Here is a 3,134-nt window from a genome sequence, read left to right on the forward strand (position 1 = left end):
AATAAATTTGAGTACACATGGAGATGACAATATAATATGAAAATGGGAATTTTGTGTTGTCAGAAAGACCAAATGGTTCACGTGCCACGTTCCATCATTTGGATTATAATGCATGAATGCTTATTTGAAAGGTGGTTGAGAGAATCAGACAAAGTTTAATGGCTAAGTTTAATTGACATATCTTCATATTTAATAATATAAGGTTTACCCACCAACCTCAGTGCAAATGCAATAATATCCAACGCTGTAGTATATTTACGTGATCTATATCATTCATTTTCTCCCTGCGTTTTATATCAGATCTCATGTGTAATTCAAAGAGAGCTACTTGCATATCATGGTTGGAAAGAACAAATGCTATGTTGTCTACAGAGGAAGGAATGCTGGGATTTACAAAGACTGGATTGACTGCCAGGAACAGGTTGTTCGTTTTAGTGGATGTGCGTATGAAGGTTTCAACAATTTCGAGGAAGCAGAAGCTGCGTGGTTAAAGTTTTCATCTGCTGCAAATAGAGAAGACGACTTCGAGCCAATGGAACCACCGCCGGTGGTAGGACTGCCAGAGGCTGAAGCGTGGATTGCAGGTGGGGGTCCAAGTTCAAGTAACAACATCCCTTTCGCAGCTCTTTCATTGAATGGTAATGTGTGCCCTTACATTTGTGCATGTTTTTAAGTTCATTGTCTGCACACAGTCCATGACCAATGCTATATCTTTCATGTTCAAATTTGTGTTTCCTTTTTACTAGATGAAAGCATGAATGACGAGTTTGATGTCTGGGATGAGGTGGATGTCACGGGCCCAGAAGACTATGTTGTTCAATTTAGCCTTGAAGCTTTGCTTGTAAACGTTTGTTAGGCCATGGAGCTACCTCCACCTGTGTGGGGACTGTGTGACACAAAACAATTTGCAGGAGTTGCTCACCACAGGTACACTGTTGCTGTGGCGAGAGGAAGGTTATACAGGCCTACAATGGTGACTGGAAAGTACAACATTGCACATGAAGATGCTCGCGATAGTGCAGCGAAGCTCATGCTCAAAATATTGCTTGATCAGTCAGGAAAGCGGGTAAAAGACTATAAAGTGGACCAGCAAGAGAAGGACAAGCAAATGGCAAACATGGCTGCTCAGTCGGTTAAGAAGGACGAACAGATCACCATAATGGCTGAAGAGATCGCACTTCTTGAGCACAAGGTTAGAGCAATGAAGGGGGTCCTGGGATGAGCTCTGTATGGTGTGTGTGCAACCAAACAAGGTGGTCAGTTTGTAATATTGTTAAACCTATTATCCTAGATAGTTAGGTGTCATCTTACAAGCTGTAATTGTGATAGGTGTATCCCTGATGATGGATGGTGCATGTGTTTTTAATTCTCTTAGTTATGCTTCATGAACGTTTAAGTTAGGACCTAAGTTAGGACCTTTTCATCAATTCTGTGTATGTTCTGTTTGACTATATGTGAGTTCTGGGTAGCCTAACCATTGCTCCAGTGTGTTTAATCCGTGTAGTGTAATATATACGTGTGTTATTAAACTGTTTGCTTCCAGTTATGATGAGTACTTCAAAATAGAGTTTTCCCTAGCTGGGTTCATCACAACTGCATGAAGATATGCATTCAATGTGGACTTGCAAAGGCACTAATTAATCTATTTAATAATACACAAATATTTGCATATTAGTTTGGCAAAAATAAAACTCTTTTGAAGGTTCATACTTTAGAATGCTATTGTGTGCTATTGCCAAATATTACTTTGTGTGCTAATGAAAATTATGGAATGGTTATCTATGTGATCCCACATTTTTTAAGCCATACTACAGTAACTACACTACCTAAGTGCCTTAAATGAGAATGGTCTTAAATACGCTGAACAAAATTAAAGTAGAATTAATATATATATACTTAATATATACACTATGAGTAGAATACGTATGATTTGTAAAAAGCATTTCTAATCAAAGGATTACTCCGATTCAAAATAAAAGCATTCATAAAATGATGAGAATAACTCAAACCATTAATTTATTTTTTTTTTAAATAATGTAAAACAAGATAAATTACTTTAAGACTATCCGACATTTCCCTGTGTAGGGTTGGCCATCAACTAAGATTTATTGACCTCAGGGTGGTCCGAACTCGACTTATAGTGATGTGAGAGTTAAATGTAGAACCTGAAGGTAGTTGTGTCAACCCTTAATACACTATGAGTAGAATCCGTATTATTTGTTAGAAGCATTTCTATTCAACGGATTACTCCTATTCAAAATAAAAGCATTCATAATATTATGAGATAAAAGATTACTCCTGTTCGACTTATAGTGAGGTGAGAGTTAAACCTATAACCTAAAATTAGTTGTGTCTAACCCTAAACCAAAGCAATCAATTATATATAGCTACCAGCCAGGACAAAAACAATTACCAAAGCAATCAAATATATATAGCTAATCAAGGTTCTTACTTGTTAGTGAATGAAACTTTCAATATAATTAAGCATGTAAGGACCGAACAATAAACCCTTAATTTCAAGACTACTAAATGATATTTATGCAAAACTACTAACATTACATAAACATATTATTTGACATGTGAGTATTGTTATTAGATACAAAAGCTTATTAAAATGATTTTCCAAAGTACTCGTCAGTGAATCAACACCTAGCACTAATAGTAGGCCTCTAATAGTAAGTTCATAACATATTAACTATGGACATAATGGACATAAAAACCCATGTTGGCAGCTCCTGATTGGATGTTGGGAAGATAATGGGTGATATGTAGCCTTGATATGTGTTATGTAGGACATAAACTCACCATGGGTCATAAAAAGATGGCATTGGGTTATCCTACACCGCCTGGTACATGATGATGGGCAGCCAAAATGTCTCCTTGATACCAATCAGAGCAGGGGCATTAAATGCTTAATGGAGATATCTAAGTAAATTAATATAATATCTAATATCTCATTCGTGTGAGTATGAGCTGATGATGACATAATAAAATATTGTTTTGTTTCAAAGCCAAATAGAGGGTTACCATAAAGAGAGGCTCACCACCTTCATACAACATTCACCGTTACTGCAACTTTCCTGCTTCAATCGCTACTGCTCATGGTATACCTCTCACGCTCAGATTCCATGGAA

The 3,134-nt window shown here is 36.8% G+C and overlaps 1 protein-coding gene across 1 annotated transcript; it reads left to right on the forward strand.

Moving 5' to 3' along the window:
* Positions 1-337: 337 nt before the first annotated feature.
* On the forward strand, positions 338-856 carry LOC130721208 (uncharacterized). The gene is made up of 2 exons (XM_057571970.1): positions 338-638; positions 747-856. The coding sequence occupies exons 1-2, from the start codon at positions 338-340 to the stop codon at positions 854-856; spliced, it is 411 nt and encodes a 136-aa protein (XP_057427953.1).
* The last annotated feature ends 2,278 nt before the right edge of the window (positions 857-3,134 follow it).

This window comes from Lotus japonicus, chromosome 1 (assembly GCF_012489685.1).
Source record: "Lotus japonicus ecotype B-129 chromosome 1, LjGifu_v1.2".
Taxonomy (NCBI): domain Eukaryota; kingdom Viridiplantae; phylum Streptophyta; class Magnoliopsida; order Fabales; family Fabaceae; genus Lotus; species Lotus japonicus.